The 16,561-nt window shown below is 39.9% G+C and overlaps 1 protein-coding gene across 1 annotated transcript; it reads right to left on the bottom strand.

The window, feature by feature from the left end:
* Positions 1 to 12,181: 12,181 nt before the first annotated feature.
* Positions 12,182 to 14,260, bottom strand: LOC105272814 (uncharacterized). The gene is made up of 2 exons (XM_011315038.1): positions 13,686 to 14,260; positions 12,182 to 12,305 (listed from the first exon to the last, which is right to left on the bottom strand). Exons 1-2 carry the CDS (start codon positions 14,258 to 14,260, stop codon positions 12,182 to 12,184), a joined length of 699 nt encoding a protein of 232 aa, XP_011313340.1.
* Between the last annotated feature and the right edge of the window lie 2,301 nt (positions 14,261 to 16,561).

Raw genomic sequence — 16,561 nt, 5'->3', positions numbered from 1 at the left:
TCCGACGATTCGTTAAGTCACTTTCTTGTAAACACATATTGCCTGATATTTACGGCATTAGTCAAGACTTTATTTATTTAATAAATCGTTTTTCATTAAAAAGTTGAATCTCCTTGAGAGATATTAATTTCTAATTATCTGCAAGTGATCTATCCCTAATATCGAACCCAACCGCTCGGGTCTATAACAAAAGCATCTTTATGAAAAAAAATCCACTGTCCATTTTCATTGCAGACAGATGCTCTCTCCAATAAGCTAAACCTTTTTTTTTCTATTTAAAAGTTATAAATTAGTCTCATGCTGTCAAAGAGTGAGTGAGGAATAGGTGGTATAGTTAATTGGCCAATTGTACATTACAAAGTTTCATTTATAAGAAATCCTTTTTGTCATTACATGTATCGCAACTATGGCATGATGCACTTTGTAGCAATTATTAATAATAAATTTAAAGTAGTTATTATGACTTGACAGTCCAATGAATCCCTCAACACTGGATATTCCCTTAACGTGCTAATTATATGAAAAATGTAATTTTCTAAGCCTAACAAAATTGGAAAACCGATGTAAAAGAGGTAAGTGAATCTCTTATTAAAACTATTATAAAATATTAGATTTTTAAACACATAGGAGAAACCCTTTCTGTGGTTTCATTTTTCTGACATTAGACTCGTCGCCTGATCTGCACTGGATCCAAACGACCCACGACATTGTAGCCAGGACACTGGACTCGATTGAGTGCTCTGGATTCTCTGTTAATTATCTCAGAGCACTCTGTACAACAAATAACCTGGTGACATGCCGAGCCCATAACGGACACAAAACGTCCACTCACGCAAATATTACATGAGAAATCAAAAGGGTCTCCAGCAGCGTCATCATCACCTTCCCGAGTGGCGATGTACACCCTTTCGTAGCTAGCAACGCGAGTTCTGCATTCTGGACATTCCATAACACCTTCGGCCCTCAGATTGTGCATGCACTGTCTGCATAGAACGATGCAGTTGCAGGGTCTGCTTATTATCTCAAGTGCACGTTCATTGCAGGTGATGCAACGCCAGTCATATGGAGATTCGATCCTCAGCTCTCCTTCAACCTCGTCATCCTGGTCCGCACCTCTTGGGAGGACCTAATCTCGTCTTTGTAAACGCCTTGGAGGGAATACATCATTCAGGTGCATTATCTGAACGATAAATTGCGGATTCCTGGGCACCTGCTCTTCTGCACATAAAACTTCTTCTGCCTCCATTTCCGGGAGAGGTACTGGGTGGTATTCTCCAAGGACGAATGATCGTCCTACAATAATACTCTCAACTTGAGGTTTAACGAGGGAAGGCATCAGGCAAAGAAACCTGGGAACATCAATTATGCCTCTCAATAGTAAAGTCCGAACTCTTTGAAGTGGTACCATCTTGATAATACTTGTGGCTCTGGGGCTTTTGGAGATGCCACGAATCTGCTGAGGACTCCCATTTATTAAAGTCGCAAGATCCTGCCAACTTGCTTGGAGGATTTTAATACATCGAGAAAATAGAATGCAAGGTCCGGGGTTTGGAGGTAAACTCTTTGTAAGGGTTATTCCGACTTTTCTGCCCAGCAAATGGAACGCAGCAAACTGTCGGTCGAAAGTCAAAATCTCTGGTCCTACTCCACGTAGTAATGCACTATAGTACCACAGGAAAAGAAGTTGCACAGGTGGACGCAGTTCGGCACCGAGGGACTCCCAAATAAGTTGAAAAGCTTCCTCCATACTTAGTGCTGCTAACAATGCCACACATATTAATTTATATACTGCTGCACGTTGTTGTTCAGAATTTAGGTCGACGCTGAAATTGCCATGATGAAAAATCGCTGCCACGTATTCCTCGAAAGTAAATTTAATTTTAACGCCCTCCCAGGTCTCTTGTATTGCCCTCTTGTATCGCCAATCCAATGGGCTTATAATGGTTCTGATTGCTATATTAGGTAATAACTCACGTTTCACATGCATCATGATCTCTTTTATTATCTCCACGGAGACATGATTGACCCAAGCAAACGCGAAAGTCAACCCATGAGCACCAGAAAGAGCCACAACTGAAATTGTATATCGAGTATGGTCAATTGCTGCACCCACTGCAGTGACAACGATCTGCAAAGATCTCAGGGTGGGCACAGTCTCAACTAGAGCTGCGTCTCCAAATACAAGGGCTGAATGTCCATTAGGTGCGGTGATGCACCTGAGATCAAGATTGCTATCTCCTAATTGAAGTTTTGGCCTCCATTCAACCGTTTCCGTGAGGTTTTGGAACTCGAGGTAAGTTTGGTGGTTTGGGGGTTGGGCCTTGTCCTTCCAAGCGGTCATCCTGTTCCTGACATCAAGGAATGATATTGGAATTCCCACTTCTTCTGGATACCTGAACAATGAAGTGTTTTATTAGCTTCTATCAAAAATCAAAAATTATCAAAAAAATGCATAATGCAATTCAGTCTATATGCACTTATGTGGTGCAGCTCTGCTTCATGCAGGACTGCACCAAAGTTTCAGGTGAAAAAAATAAGACTTCGATTTACCTGTTCCTCAAGATATCCGCAGAAACTCTATAATCATCCTCAATCAAACGGCTTGAGTGTGAGGTCTCCGCGAAGAGGATGTCGAGAAATTCGTGTTGAAGTTCCAACGTTGCCACTGCTGCATCCTCGTGATGATTATTAGTCACACGAAATATTCCATTGCGGTGCAACACGCCGGTGGCCAAGCACCCCATGCTCTGCTTCTTTGCGCAGTTCATATAACTGTAATAAGACAAACCACAAGTGTCAAATTGAAGTAGCAATACAAATTAATAGATACCTTTTATATTACAGTTCGTAAAAAAAAATTGATAGTATTGCTCATTATCACAACTGTATGTACTTACTCGCAGTTAGCGGCACGTCGTGAGACGTGCCATTCATGGCCTCCGCTAATGTATGTACGATTATGGGCATGTGCTTCACCCCTCCTCCCTCTCAATACTCCAGCAGCCTGATGCATATTAAAAATGACGTTAAGACAAAATTTTATGGAGACGTTTCCTGCGCGACTACCGCCGACAAACTGATGAACTGGGAGCTATGGGGACTCATGATTCACCCCGAAAACAGAAACCAAAATTGAAATTCGTTGGTCAATTCTTTGAAGAAATATGCTGAAGGCATTCTACGAAATTCGGTAGCTCTATTGTGCCGAAAGGAGGAGCTAGATTATTTTCAAAACTGTTTTTTTTTTCAAGAACGAACTGAACACAACAACTTGTTAACAGGAACTATGGCCATGAGAATAATAACAACAAAAAAAAGGCGATAGAGTTTTCTCCTAGTATTAAATTCATACGCTCAGATAACGAAAGGTTGTGATGGATCAAAAAGTATGCACAAATCACGAAAGAAAAGGGTTTTTTTTTTAACTTCACCTCTACAGTAAATATCCGCGGCGTATTTCTCCCAGGGCTAAATTGGCTAAAAACTGACATAAAAAAAATACTTATCCTAGTATACGACTTCCTTACCGAATTAGTACTAACCACTGTAGAATATTCAAATTCTTATGAATATCAATCGCTGTATTTTATTCAAGTAATTCAACGATTTATTTAATTAAAGGACACACAAATCGAAGATTTACAGAAGATAATTCCGAGTCATGAACCTCGATATATTGTATATAGCTGTAAAATGGAGCATAAAGAAGGTCGAATATCTTTCCCAATGTACTTCATTTTCTACACACCGCGAGACATTGAAATGGAACTACAAGTTTTATAGGCAAGTATGAAATTAATTCTCCAAAAAGAGATCGAGTTAACTCGTTGTTACGATGCGAATTAGAGGAACTCACTGAGGACTGGCTCCAAAAAAAATCCACGGCGTATTTCTCCCAGGGCTCTTCGTCGGGTTCACCTCCATTACGCAGTGCTTTCCCCAAATCTTTCTTGTCATGGTTTTTGAGCGACCAGCAAAAGGTTCGAATTTTAAGTTTACAATTTCTGAAAAAAAAAATGGGAACAGTTAAATAATCAGTTAAATAACAACTTACGAGTTCTAGACGCAAAGTTCTTTACCTGTGTGACAACTGATAGGAGTGGCAGTCTGCCATCATCGTAACTTCAACTTAGTTGGTACTGCATGGTTGTGTCCTGGGGAGGACTTCCCGCGGGTTTTATGTAACATAAAATCTCATTATTTCACTCCCGCCAGGTGGAGCGCAGGCTTTATTTATGTCGCAGTTCCAATTGGGTTTGGAACGTTTTTTTGGCGAATAATGAGGGGAGGGATGAGAATTACAGTAAATGAAGAGCACACCTAATTTGGAACCGAGCCCCTATGCTTCGCAGTCCCTCATAAATCCACTCCTTTTAGAGCGTCAAATGATTTTGAGTACTTCAATAATAATAAATTGATGTGAACTTGTTTTTGCTCTGTATATACCTGTGGAGAGATTAATTTATGGCCATCGTGGAAACGGAGGAGTGAGGGTGGTAAAATTAGATCGATATTTAGACTCACAGGCACATTCAGGATCATTCCCTGAAGCAATCTACATACCCCTATAGAAGCATTTTTTATGAGCCTGTGGGCCATCTTGGAAATAGGGTAATAAGGGTGGTAAAATGCGGTTGAAATTTATGGGTACCTTCCCTGCACCCGCAACCCCTGAATTTTTGCCAGTGCATTCATCACACCATCAACCCCCATTTCACCCTCACAAACTCATCTCACCCTCAAACCCTCATTTGTCAGCCCCTGCCACTGTCAACCCTTCATTTTTTCCTCTTCTCCATTCTCAATTTTTGAATAATTATCCTCCAATAAGATAGGTGGAACCATCTATGAGTGAATACAGACGTTAGGAGCAACTGTAAATCCTACATTGCCTACAGGAGCGAACTACTGTACCCGCCATTTTCGGACAAATCGAAGTCTCTATGAGATTTCGTATAAAGCTTTTAGACCTCACCTTTTACAGTTTTTAAAATTTTTTTTCTTTTGTTTCTTATTGTTGGGGGCCAAATTGGGTTTTCTTTATTCCCTTAAAATTGAATGTTCCATCTTAATACCTCTATTTTTTGTATATTTTTTTTATTGCACAATATGAGAAAAATGAAGGTTTTCTGCTCTCCAATTGTAATTTCTATTCACGAGTAGGTATGTGGAGCGAAAAACTAGGAAAATCCTTTGTGTGATTATTAATTAGGTACATTTCTGTGCCCAAAAATTGGACGGAACTGTATTAACGGGTTACACACGTTATGTCTTTTATCAATCGATTTTTGTTAATATAACAGCAATAAACGAATCTTTTCCATTCACATCATGTTCAATATGTAATTTGCAGAATCAAAAAATCAGGAATTAAGAAAATAGTCACGACAAATCATATTAATGAGCATGAGAACCATATCAAAGAATTTATTATATGACCTCTCGAGAGTGGAAATTAGGCAGAAGCTCATTATATGAATAGATTTTATAGCTTCCCCTGCATGAACGTAATTAGATCTCTTGTTTGAATTAATCACCGAAACATTCTGTCAGATCTTAAGTAACTACTTACCTTTTAGTGAAACTTGGATGGTCTTTCGAAATACTCTAAATATGTTCTAATATATCGCCTCTTATTAGAAAATGAATATTGTTTTCATTTGCAAAAGTACCAATCTACCTCATACACTGACTCAATTAATTTGGCCAAATAAACATCATTATATCTGAGTTCAATTTACTACAAATTGTTTGTTGCTAAGATGTTACTTGCAGGATTGGTTCCCTCCACTGCTAATTGTTTGAATACAAAATCGTGTTCGCTTCACTCGCATGGTAACGTCGATGAGTTCTAGAGATTTTCGAGTTACTGTGAGCTGCACTTGGAAATTTCAGTTCGGGAATCGTGACCTCCACCCCATGGATTTATTGGCTCCCAAATGAGTAATTAGGCGGATTGCAATCGACAAATAGATGGGCTCAATTAACCTGAAGGGTTGTGGACCGAGAACCGAAAAATATATATAATATTTTATTGACTTAGGAGTCCAGAGATTCACTCCTGACAACTGTTTGTCAGCCGGACTCCTTCTTTAAATTAATCTGTTAATTTGATTAGCTACGTGAGTCGTTAGCCAATCGGAATATTCTCCTATCGGTGACGAGCCAATCACAGTATTTGTCGGCTTCGTCACCTGTAGAGCGTTGTCGTTCCGCCATTAATTGACACTTCTCGTTTGGACGCTGAGTGTTAGATAATAGAAAATTTTATCACTGTAAATTGAAAAAGAAACCAACTATATAAAGTTTCGACCACGGAGGAGATTCTATTGAGAGTCTGAGGATTTCTGCTGCTGCTTTCCCAGGACTTTTTCTGGACTGTATTATCGGTGAGCGGTGGATGATATTTTAATCGATTGAAATTGTTACATTATTTAATTGGAGATATTGAGATTTTGTTAATTTTATGGACTTAATGTCCGTGGCCTATGACGCCATTTTCGAATACTCAGACTTCACTCTGAATGGTTGGACTCGTTGGGTAGAGTCATTAGAATCTTAAAAATAATAATTTTCTTTTCTTTTGACTCGTGATTGAATTTTCGAGTATTAAATATGTTCCTAAATCTGTGGTTTTAATTTGATTCAATAACGACTCTTGTCTCTCCTAAATTGTGATTTTGGAATTTATGATTATCTAGTTATCGATTTTTTTTTTTTGTTTGAGTGAGTCTTGAATTCTCGAGGTCATTGCTATTATCCTCGAGATTTCAACTTAGTATTTATCGTGGTCTGTGTAGCCAAAAAAATATTTCGATTTAATATATTATTTTATCTCATAGCGTCGAAAGTGGAATTGCAGCGTCTGTCGACGCTCGATATTTGTGTATCCGCCGGTAACCCTTTCGGTTACTTTCGGCGGTTTGTTTACATTCTTTCGAGGCAATTCCCCTTTCTATCGCTTCATTCTTATTTTTATTTTTTTTTGTCGTATTATTGGACACGCTTATTTCTGTAGAAAATTTCAATTCCTGTGTTATCTACAAACTTATTTATCGATCGACTAGCTGTTTTACCGACTGAAGACGTTTTCTTTAATTTTTTTACTCTATTTAATTTAACGCATTTTATTAATCTTTTGACTAATGATGTTTATATTTAATTGACTTAAGATAAGGAATTTGTCTGGTTTAACACATTTGTTATTTGTGAACTTATTTATTAATTGTGAGCAGAAGCAGCGTGATCTTTTAATCAAGATTAAGTCGGGGCTTTGTATGATAATTTATTTTGTTTTCATAATTTTATTATTGATATTAAATTAATGATTTTGTTACCCCGCAATTATTAAATTCGATTAGTTTGAATTAACACAGCCATTTCAGAATCCAAGGTCAGTGTTGGGAACCCAGCCGCCTCCGCGGTTGATATACTGAGTAGTCGGCAGCTGTTCTTTTGTTAATTTGTCTTTTGAAAATTGTTGCCGTTTTTAATAAAAACGTCCTGCGCGTAACTTTTGTCGTTTTAGATTGGTCGCCGAGGGCTGCGTATATTTTTCCCTTCTTCCACGGAGGGCAAAAACACGTCACAACACAAACCCTGCAGGCGCGTATATTATCATTTAAAATGCTCATGGTATCTATTTCGTTGTCAGAGGCCATGCAGATGAACCGGAAGTTCCTAGGGCCTCAGGAAGATGAGTTCTGTACTCGCATGCAGAAGTCCCTGAAGGCCCTGGAGAATCGCCGCCGTTGCAAGCGTCAGCGACTGGATCACGATGACATCGAAGAACCAGCCCCTCAACGACCCCATTTCAATGAGATCTTCGAAGGCTTACTGCAGGAACACGCAGAGGAGGAGGACGAACACGAAGACAACTTTTAGAGTGAGTTGTATTTTTCTTTTCCTATGTTAAGTTTCTATTTTTGGAGGCGTTGCATTTAAGGTTGAACGTCACAGGAGACAGCGGGGAGGGGCTGTTTTCCCTTCAATTGTTCTGATTATTTTCAGGTATCTGCTGGGAGAGATAAGTCATTGGGTCTGTCTCACAGAAAAAGGAGGGGACGGGGCTTTTTTCACTACTAATCATTTTTTTTTCTGGTACAGAATCAATTGGAAAGACAAAGTTTTGGTTGCGTCTTACAGAAAAGCTCGGGGTCGGGGCCCTTTTCAGTACTAATCGTTCCTTTTTTTTTCAGGTGCATCTGTAAAATGGATAGGAGGAACTAAATTTCGGTTGTGACTCACAGGAAAGGGGGCAGTCGGGGCCCTTGCCATTATTAATTAGATTATTTTTCAGGTACAGCATGAAGAATAGCTTCAAGATTAAATGTCGGTTGTCTCACAGGTAAGGATTACCATTATTAACCGACCTTTTTTTTCCTTAATTTATTTTGATCCTTATTAATGTTTGTTCTTTCTGTTTTTCAGCACGTCCGAACGAGACACAAGGTGATACCAAGATGTCCAAAAAAAGAACATTCAAATAGTTATTTTTTAATTAATTTTTAATTAAATTTTATATTCAGATTTGTTCCCATTTTTTTTAGTGTTATGTTCTATATTGCTGGTAATATTGTAAAATTTGTATTAATTTCCAAAAAATCTATGATTTTGATAATTACACATCTTTTGTTAGTTATATTTATTATAAATTCCATTAATATTAGCGAGGAAGGGCAGGAAGGACGAAAAAGAGTTTAGGTACGCACCAAATGGCGCGTACTAGTATAGTAGTGGTACCCGGTACTGTACCATTATAATACTAGTATGCCATACGAGTACGCCATACGTGTACCGTACCAATAGTAAATTCATACAGCCGTGTGAATATAGGTACTTTGAAATAGGTACGGTATTAGTACGTGAACCGTACGGTGCACTGGTATGGCGTACTAGTTTTATACTGGTATAATACGCACGTAGATGGCGCGTACGGTACCAGTACGGTGCAGTACGCCATACCCACACCGTACTAGTATCGTACGCGTTCGTGTGCTATCTGGGCCATTCAAAATACAAGTTACATTAACATTTTAACATTTTTTTTTATTTTCATCCTTTTGGGTCATCAATAATAGCAACAAATATAAAAATTAATTTAAACTTAATTAAAATCATTACCCAGATAGCACACGAACGCGTACGATACTAGTACGGTGTGAGTATGGCGTACTGCACTGTACTGGTACCGTACGCGCCATCTACGTGCGTATTCTACCAGTATAAAACTAGTATGGCAGGCCAGTACACCGTACGGCTTGCCTACTAATAGCGTACCTCTATGAAGTAGCTATATTCACACCGCTGTGTGAGTATACTACTGGTACGGTACGCGTACGGCGTACCAGTATAGAAATATCATAATGGTACCATACCACGACTATACCAGTACGCGCCATCTAACCCGTACCTACCCCCTTTCCACCCCTCCGGCCCTTCACCACCATTATTAGGAAAATAATAAATGAACAAAATATATAAAAATTTATTTTATTGCTATAAATTACATATATTAACATAAATTGAATCATTTAATCATTGAAGGCCTGGATGGACTATCTATTGAACGTGGTCTTTTGTTTAAATTGTATCTTTTTAACTTATAATACATGAAAATTTGGCATCAAATTTGAGTTTCGGGAACCTGTGGAATGGTTATAAAAAAAATAATGACAAAAATAGGAAAAATGATTGAAGGGCGCCAAACAGCGATATTGTTTAAAAAGGATTTACCAAGTTTACGAAAAAATAAAAAAAAAACGTAGCTTATTATTGCGTCTAGCTGTCACTCAATTACCTCGAAAACAATGGTAAGCTGCGTAATTTTTTTAATTTTTTGATGAACTCGGTAGATCTCTGTTAAACAATATCGCATTTTAGCACCCTTTAGTAATATTTCCTCTTTTTTTTCATTAATTTTTTGATAATCATTCGACAGGTTCCCGAAACTCAAATTTAATCTTTAAATTTAATCAATTATAATGTATTTTAAGCTAAAAAGATACAATTTAAACAAAAGACTACGTTCAATGGATAGTCCATCCAGGTTTTAAATATAAATTTAATAAAATCATCCATACAGAAAACGGAGATGTGAGCATCGTCGCACGTCCCGTCCCCTTGTGAAGTGCTAAAACTGAGAAAGAACAAACATTAATACTAAAGGTAAAAATGGGATTAGTTATAAAGTTAATATGACAATTCTTACCTGTGAGACACTGTACAGCTGTGTCCTCAAGCCATTCTCGAGGCGTACCTGAAAAATAAAATGATTAATAGTGGGAAGGGCGCCAACTTCGCCCTTTTCTGTGAGACACAACCAAAATCTAGTCTCTCCAATCTATTTTACAGTTGCACCTAAAACAAACAAAAATGATTAGTAGTGAAAAGGGCCCCAACCTCGCCCTTTCCTGTGAGACACAACCAAAATCTAGTCTCTCCAATCGATTTTACAGCTGCACCTGAAACAAACAAAAATGATTAGTAATGAAAAGGGCCCCGACCCCGCCCTTTTCTGTGAGACGCAACCAAAACTTTGTCTCTCCAAGCAGATTCCTGAAAATAATGAGAACAATTAAAGGGAAAACAGCCCCTCCCCGCTGTCTTCTGTGATGCTCAACCCTAAAACAGCATACAGCACCTCCAAATAATGAAAATGAAGACAGAAAGAAAAAGACACAGCTCACCAACATGGCCTCTTTCTACAGCAGGTCTCCAAAGAGCTCGTGCAAGTCCTCATCCTGTTCCAGCTCTCGGTCCTCGGCTATACGGCGTCGTTGAGGTGCTGGGTCGTGGTTGTCCTCATCTTGTCGCGGTCGTTTGCGGCGGCGGCGGTTTTCCAGGGCCTTCAGGGACCTCTGCATGCAGATGCAGAATTGGTCTTCCCGTGGCCCTGGAAACTTGTTGTTTCTCTGCATGGCCTCTGAAAGAAAAGTAGATAGTATGAATCGGTAGGTAGGATGTTATTGTACATCTGAATCATTATGAGACAGACCATAAGTACTTACCACGGCAAGCACGAGTAAAGCGGCTCCTTTGGAGGGAGTACTTCACGATCGGAGGATTGCCGTCACGGGGAATCCCCTTCCACGTCATTTCCTCCGATACGTGCTCCTCGGGATGGAATGCCGCATGGAAGTAAGCATTCGCACATTCCTGCGGATTATCCTCTCCGAGATGGACGAAAAATGCAACCTGTTAAAATAGAGACCAATTAATATTTGTTGGATCGCTATAAAAAATATTGGAAAACAATTATTATACATACTAAATCATCGAAAATGCTAGGGTCTGCATTTTCAAATGCGAGGAAGTCCTGCAAACTCTTCAGCGGGAATCCTTGAGGGAGGTCATCAGGTCTCTGCAATTGTTGACGCTGATGTTGCCTGAAAAGAAAGAAATATTGAATGAGAATTCTGAGTGTTATGAGATTCATAATTTTCTACAAAAAACATTGCATCGATCTGTGATCTTACCTTACCAAGCGCTCGACTGCCTGTAGTTTATTTAGCAGATAGTACCTGTAAAAATAAGTTGTTGTGAAGGAACACCTGTTACTTTTAGCCCAGAAATCCAATTTTTTTTAATGTGACTCACGCCCATCGTGGAGCACCGGCCATCTCCGCTGCTTCGTCCATCTCTGCTGCTGCTGGGGCTGCTACTGCTGCTGGAACTGCTGCTGCTACTGCCACTGCTGCTTCCTCTGCTGCTGCTGCTTCTTCCTCTGCTGCTACGACTGCTTCTGCCTCTGCTGCTGCTGCCTCTGCTGCTGCTGCCTCTGCTTCTGCTTCTGCTGCTGCTGCCTCCGCTTCTGCTTCTGCTGCTGCTGCCTCTGCTGCTGCCTCTGCTGCTGCTGCTACCTCTGCTGCTGCTGCTGCCTCTGCCTGGAGCCTCTCACCCTCTGCCCTCAGCGCCTCTGCTCTACTCCTCCTTGCCTCAATCGCAGCAGCCCCTGAAACAAACTCCGGTGGTCGGCGTGGTGTTAATGGGGACATCAATGGACGGGATGGACTCTGTGAGTTGCAGTCCGGGGTGGAGCTCCGTTGGGAAATAAAAGAGGTAGTTTGGGAGTGTTGGAAGGTAGATGTTGAAGCTATAGGATGGACAAGGGATGAAGGGGTTTGGGAAAGGGAATTGATCGCCTCGATGTCGGCCGCCATCGATGACAGGGCGCGTGCCGTTATGAGAGGGTCTCGCCCACGTGATCCCCGTCCTGCTCCTCCGCCTCTTCCTCCTGCTGCTCCTCTGCCGCGTCCTCGCCCTCCTCCTCGCACCCGTACTCCCTGTCCCCGTTCTTGGGTAGACTCCATCACCAAATCCCTTGCCAAACAAGATATTCCATTGGAGTAAAAACGAAAAATCTAAGAATTACATTTTAATGACACTTGTAAAAATCAACACTAAACTCTGCCCGAAAATTATCAGTGGATAGTAAACAGTATAATCCGAATTTGCCCTAACTCTATATGCACTCTCAACTTTCTCGCAACCTTCACAAATTGTTAACCGTTACCGAACTCTACCGCGACAGACAGAAGATAACAATGAAATGCAACCGGCAAGCAAAGTACTAATGGATGCCCCACCAACTCAGCTGGACACAATGGGCAAACCGCAATAATATTATTTCTGTCGGAACATACATCAACAGACGCATAGAAGAATCTATCACAATAAAAAACCGTAGATGGCAAAACTCCTACACAGACAGCGATGATGCTAGCAAAACTGCAATAAAAACTCCGGGGATGGGAATAGGACAATCTCTATGCCAGTAAGGCATTCGAAAACATTTACCGCAAACCTGAGAAATTGGAACATTATAAGTTTCATCAAGAAGGGCTGAACAGCGGAAAACTCCAACTGAGGTTGATGAACACCCGACGTTAAAGAACTCGTCAGCCCTTCTGAACTTCTTCATGACAAGGCAGTATTCATCGTCAATTGTGATAATATTTTGAACAATATTTATCGAAGAATCATCCAAAAGCACCGTGTCATCGCGATTATTCAACGAAATAATGAGGCCGCGATATTGGAGTGAGCGATATTGAGAACAATTTGCTGGAACAGATGGTGGAAGAGGTCCATGCCAACGTTTGCCAGCAACTAATCTTGAAGCAACTGATTCCTCAACAGAGATTCCTTCCCGGATGTCCACGGTTTTCCTTTCTATATTTCGCCGGTAAATTTGTTGCAAATGCTGATGTGGTTTGCGACAAGATTCCCTGAAGTACGTCATATTATTTTCATAAGGAAATGCCGAGAATCCATCAATACATCCGAAACGTTTAGCGTCCTCAACGACATGGGGGAGACAATGAAGATTGTAGCTCATGAATTCCGCACCATAAACCATTTCGCAGTTCTCAACAAAAATGCGTATCAGTGATTGAGCCAGCTCATAATCGCTTTGCAATGTTCCGGACGGACGCGTCAAAATACGCATGGCAGCGTGAAAACTTAGAAAATGTAAGTAAACCGATGCATCTACCATTCCGTTGAGCAATACCGGACCTGTGTAAAGTAGAATCTGACGAAATTCCGTGGCCTTGAACGTTGAAAAACGCATCAAGTCTTCTGGTTTGCGGGCAAACTCTACCGGACAATGTAATTTCATTACGCGCAGCCGAGCATTCAGAGCTCCAAGCGAATCAGGTCGAAGCTTTAAATCTGATGCATACATTCCCTTCACGAGAACAGAGAGAATCTTTTTGGTGATACCTAAACAGACACAATGCATGTAATCAAATGGAACTTGAGTGACGAGACCCATGGGAAGACGAAGAAGAGGACTATCGATGTCGGAATGGTGTTCACCATCAATGCGATCAGCGTATTCTTGATCTGTTCGAGGTCTGTGGGCGACACCACGAAATGCCGTGACTCCCCGACGAATTGAGTCGCCTTTAATCCAGCATTTGGAACAGGGATGAGCACCAGTGTGACCGAGATGGGCTAAAATGAACGCGCGAGCCGGTGCATCAGCAATAAAACATCGAAGCTCAGTCGGACATAATTTGTCATTGTGAACAATGCCTCCATTATTATTGACTTCCAAAAAGTCATTGATAAAACGATCGAGGAATTCATGAGCATTAGTAGGTTTAGAAGAACCACGCCAAACACCTACAATTTCTGGCTTACAACGTGGAATGTTCGCGATTCGAATTTGAATTGGCCACATTTGAATTTTTTGTTGAGCATCCAATGTAGCCCCATCCGTACTAAAATCGATTTTGAACGAGTCAGGAATCATGTTAGTGGGAGTTTTTTGAAGAATAGAAATTATTGCTTCACGAAGCCCTAGGTGAAGATACTCTCCTCCAGCAACATTTACAACTTCCGCAGGATTTCGCGGTGTGTCGAGGATTGAACGACAATCGATGGGCAATTGTTTAAAACAAGAATGGGTCCGAAGAGTGGCAAGCACACTATTCATTTGGCGATGAGTCATGTTACTTCTGACGAAAGTAGTAGCCAACTGCTGCGCGAAAGACGGAATTCCATCGGGGTCGTTTTGCTCGTTTGGCGCGTTGGGGGGATTCAAATTGTTCGGCGCGTCCGGTCCCCCGTTGGGATCGCCTTCGTGTGGCGCGCATGAGAGATTCAAATCTTCGAGCGCGCGAGGAACATTCGAAAGATCAAGCGTGCTATTATCGAAGTGAGAAGTGTGGAGATGAAGATCGTCGTTCTCCATTGCATCATTATTTTGAGGAGCCATAGCTTGTGCAGAAATATGATTCTCTCGAGCAAAACTGGGAATATTTAATTGAGAATGAATTTGCAATTCTTCACGTTCACGGCGCGCCAATTCTCGAATTCGCGATAACCGACGTTTATGTTCTCGACTGAGAGTGTCTGGATGTTTTCGCCTACGTTTTATACTCAATTGAAACATGATTCACAAAGATAACGATTATATACCGTTTTACTAAAATCCACTCAAAACGTAGACACCGGACCGGTCTACTAAAACCACTTGGAATTATTATTAGATTTTAGATTAGCTAAAAAAACGCGGAGTTTACGATGCAGATTGAAATATATCAGCAATTAGTTATCAGTTAATTTATCAGTAATTCATATACCGTTTCTGTAGGAAGAAAAACCAAAATTTATCATACAACCTTGGCTGAACTTGTAGGTCACAACCGTGATTACTTCGTAGATCACGTTCTTTTTTCAAAGAGAATCTGTGGGAAGCATAAAATAGTTGACGAAACACGTGCAAAACTCAAACATTTGTATGTTTTTTTTTCCGCAATGATATTGTGGCATACAAAACGACTAACAAAATCGATTACTGATAGTCGTAATATTTATATAAATATATAAACAGGATGTTAAATTGAATTTTGTTGTTCTCCTATTGCTGCTATTATTTATTTAGAGCAATTTAGTGATTAAGAAGTACAATAAGAGTATTTTAGTAATAACTCTTAGTTACACTTCCGAAGAATGTTACGGATTTTCCCCAATATTTGGAAATATTTCAAAAATCTAATTAGTAACTCGCATGTCTCTCCACAACAAGATTTATTAAGGAAATGTAGCTACCAAGCTTAACTTGGTAGATATTTTGCGATAACCTCATGATGAGGTAAAATGAGTGAAAACATTTAATTACGCGACAAATTTGATAATAATTATAACAATTCAGGATGCAAATAATTTAATTTGGAAAATTCGTTAATTTGTTTTGAATTGATTCGTGAAAATTGTTCATGAAAACATGATTGGACATAGCTCATTGCTCGTAAAGTAATTAAACTTTAAATAACCACCGCTAAATTATCTCCGAATGTAGTACTTTAACAATTGAATGATTTTTACTCAACGAACCGGCACAAGAGATCAAAATACAAGTTTTTAAAGCAAAAATAAAACATGTGAAAGAGGCCATAACCGCCACACATGGTTGAAAATTTCAGGGCATTTTTTGTGCATTATAAAAGTTAAATTAATTGAAAAACTTACCTCAAAGTAATCGGGAACCACTAAACTTTCTTCTGGAACACAAAACACCCGCTGAAATGGAAAACTTCCTCCAAAAAACACTTCAAAACACAGAACAAAAAATGGCACGTCTGGTTCATGGGGGTTTCTCTGGGAGAAGGAAGGACGGAAGCGGTGTCGCGACAGGGTAGCGCGGTATTGATGCGCAGACGACCAAAATTATTTTGAAGACAATGTTTTTTCCATTTTCAGGATTTTAGGCCATGAACAATAGCAAACAATATTTAAAGTAATTAAGAAAAAAAATTAATTAAAAATTAATTCAAATCATCAGGAAAGTCTGGATCCGTTTACATCGCATAAATATCATAAAGGTACTATACCAGTACGCCGTACTCGTATAATACTAGTACAATACTAGTACGGCGTACTGGTATCGCGCCTTTATGATATACCAGTACGCCGTACTCGTACAATACTAGAACAATACTAGTACGGCGTACTGGTATCGTACCTTTATGATATACCAGTACGCCGTACCCGTACAATGCTCGTACAATACTAGTACGTCGTACATATAGGCGGAATGAGTATAAGGAGA

Source organism: Fopius arisanus, unplaced genomic scaffold, assembly GCF_000806365.1.
Source record: "Fopius arisanus strain USDA-PBARC FA_bdor unplaced genomic scaffold, ASM80636v1 scaffold00309, whole genome shotgun sequence".
Lineage (NCBI taxonomy): Eukaryota > Metazoa > Arthropoda > Insecta > Hymenoptera > Braconidae > Fopius > Fopius arisanus.
This window is presented reverse-complemented; position numbering and strand designations above follow the sequence as displayed.

Coding starts and splice junctions, on each gene's coding strand:
- LOC105272814 (XM_011315038.1), bottom strand. CDS start 14,260: ATGATTCCTGACTCGTTCAAAATCGATTTTAGTACGGATGGGGCTACA. Junction 12,306..13,685: donor TCTGTTCTCGTGAAGGGAAT/GTATGCATCAGA, acceptor TTGGTGATGGAG/TCTACCCAAGAACGGGGACA.